This window comes from Propithecus coquereli, unplaced genomic scaffold, assembly GCF_000956105.1.
Source record: "Propithecus coquereli isolate 6110/MARCELLA unplaced genomic scaffold, Pcoq_1.0 Scaffold28, whole genome shotgun sequence".
Classification (NCBI taxonomy): Eukaryota; Metazoa; Chordata; class Mammalia; order Primates; family Indriidae; genus Propithecus; species Propithecus coquereli.
Window position 1 is genome coordinate 9,348,097 of NW_012148396.1, and position 2,932 is coordinate 9,351,028.

General features: G+C 45.5%; 1 protein-coding gene across 1 annotated transcript in view; it reads right to left on the minus strand.

The window, feature by feature from the left end:
* The window catches only part of AGO2 (argonaute RISC catalytic component 2), a 53,285-nt gene extending 52,102 nt beyond the window's left edge, over positions 1-1,183 (minus strand). Inside the window, exon 1 of the mRNA XM_012648153.1 lies at positions 994-1,183. Within this exon, the coding sequence (XP_012503607.1) occupies positions 994-1,070 (77 nt within the window). The 5' untranslated portion in view covers positions 1,071-1,183. The remainder of the gene's footprint in view (positions 1-993) is intronic.
* Between the last annotated feature and the right edge of the window lie 1,749 nt (positions 1,184-2,932).

A 2,932-nucleotide genomic window follows, 5' to 3' on the forward strand; every position in this document is an offset into this window, starting at 1 on the left:
TGTGTGTGTGTGTGTGTGTGTGTGTGTGTGTGTGTGTGTATCCTACTGGTTCTGTCTCTCGAGAACCTTAATACAGCTTGATTCTAGAATATACTAAAAACTCCAACAAATCAACAACAAAAAGACACATAACTCAATAAAAAATAGGCAAAAGACTTCAACACTTTACTAGAAATAACATATATTTAATATAGGAAAATACTATATACACACAAACACATGAAACGGTCCTCAGCTCATCAAGTCATCAGGGAAATGAAAATTAAAACCAAGTGCTGACAAGGATGTGGAGCACTTGGAACTCTCACACATTGCCAACCGGAGTAAAATGGTGCAACTGCCTTGGCCAACTATTCGGCAAGTTCATAGGCAGTTAAACCTACACCCACCCTTTGGCTTAGCAATTCTACTCCCAGGTATTTATAAGAACATATTGCCACAAAAAAGGACTCGAACTAGTATGTTCATAGCAGCTGTATTCATAATGGCCAAAGCCTAGACTGCCCAACTGTCTAACAGGAAGATGAAAAATAAATTATGAAATATATAATAGATTATTCCTTAGCAATAATAAGATACTAAAATGCACAATGACACGGCGAATCTCAATAAACTGTGCTGAGTAAAAGAAGTCAGGACCAAGGGGATATGGGCTCACTGGCTCATCACTCGGTTACCATGGAAACTAATCTACGCCGATACCAATCAGAACACTGTATGACTCAGGCTGGGAACTGACTGGAAGACAGAATGAGGCAACTTTCTAGGGTGATGCGTGCACACGTTTGTCAGAACTCACCCATCAAGACATGCATATACGATGTGTGTATTTCTCTGTACTGAAATTGTGTCTCAATACAAAAACATTTTTTGAAACACAAATGCATCCAAAGCTTTCTGGAAAAATGTCAGATGGATTTGCTGAGAATTCCAGATATTGTGTCTGTAGGTACAGACCACCTGCGCAGATCAATAAAGGACAGAATATAATACCTGTTAACTCTCCTTGGGCATTTCTCTGGCTTGATATCCAATTCATAATGATAGATGTCAATTTTGGGGATGTCCATTTCGAAGAAATTGGCCTGTAATTTGATTGTTCTCCCGGAGGTCCCAAAGTCGGGTCTAGGTGGAGGCTTGAAGGCATATCCTTGGATGGGGGGTGGCGGCGGCGCAGGAGGCGCAAGCACTGGAAAACAGCAGAGAGGACACCTGTTATGGGGACAGCGGACTTCCTCGGCCCTCCCCACACCCCTCGGACCCTGAGCCACCACACACCCACTCTCGTACTTCCCTTCGTGCCTAGCCCAACACCACATTTCCACAGAGGTGGCATCTCCACAGAAAGCCAATTTACTAAAATATACTATAATAGCTCATTAGTCATCACACTCGCCATGTGTGCATTCTTTGCACATGAGGATCTAAAAAGATGGGGCAGTGTGAATTACCAGCAAGGGAGACGTGGCCAAAGGGACAAGATTCATCTGTACTTAATGGGGCCAAAACTGTCAACGGGGTATCCTTCCTTTGTTGCTGTTTAAACCATTAGTTTACACAGAAAATGCAGAAATAAACTTCATCTCAACTCAAGTGTTCAGCAATTCCATACGAGAAAAATTCAAACCACATCAGCTCAGCAAGCCCATCCACTCCCTTGGGGACCAAAGGCTTCTCCCTATGAGGCACTGAGGTGGAACAGCGACCATACGCGGTCCCTGTTCTCCAGTGGTGTCCATCTACCCAGCAAGAGGGAACTCTGAGGGTAGAAACAAAGTGAAACCACAGTTACATTTGTGTCCTAGGAAACATCCAGTCACAAAGCCACAGAAATCTGGACCCATGGTCAATTTCAATTTCCAAGCCAGGAACACCCTCTAAGTAGAAGAGAATAACTGTCCTTTGTGCAGTGGTTGCCAGGTCACAGAGTGCGCACATGTGTCACTCAAATGAGCCTCACAACCACAGGACAAAGGGGTCACTGTGGAATGTGAGAACATAGGAGGCCCAGACAGGCAGGTAGAGCAACCGCTGGTGAAGCAGAGCTGAGATATGGCTCCAAACCAGGCTCCTCCACCTGTCGCCACCCGAGGGCCCCTGGCTTGCACAGCAGCTGATGGCTTTATGTTACTTAAATCTGACCAAGCACAGATTCGGCCCATTTCTCCAGCTAGCCCTATTTCTCCTAAGTAGCCTCCTCCAAAACCCTACTCCTTCTACAGCATTTGTAATGGGAGACAAGAAACTTGTGAACCTGTTTGTATTACTAACCTGTATTAAAAGCAACGGGGAAAAATGCAAAGGCAATTCACAAAACATAACTTCACAAGCTATCTTCTTTTTGCTTTTAGCTTTTAATAATGAAAATACTGACACTTCACAGGAAATCACGTGGCATACATAATCACAAGTTAAAGCCTTAGAAGTTCTCCAGGCTGAGCAAACAGGGGGCGGGCCCACCTTCCCCCAACTTGGGGAAGGAAACTCTACCACTGAAGACGGGGAAACCTCTGCGGGCCTGAGTCCTCGATAGTATCTTAGGTCTATTCTGATCATTCACAGGGGTCCCAAGTGCAAGCTGCCAACACACACTGGAGGATCAGAAGCAAAATACTAGCGGAGGGTCCAGCAGGAGTGTGGACGGAAACCCCATTCGCAGGAGGATGAGAGCGGAGAGTGCCGGTGTGAGGGCAGGCCACTGTCCCTGACCCCAAAGGGAGCTAACGTACCAAGATGTAAACCAAACGTACAAGAGGCCAGAAGAAGGTGTGAATGGGCATGCACACATTCATCACATTTGACACAGATGGTTTTAAAAATTAAGTCTAATACCACCTAAAGATGAGTTCTCCAAGCACTCGCTACTGAATGAAGGAAAGCCCGAGTAACAGCCAACAGGAGGTGGCACCTGGGAGGACATCGCCAGGGAGAC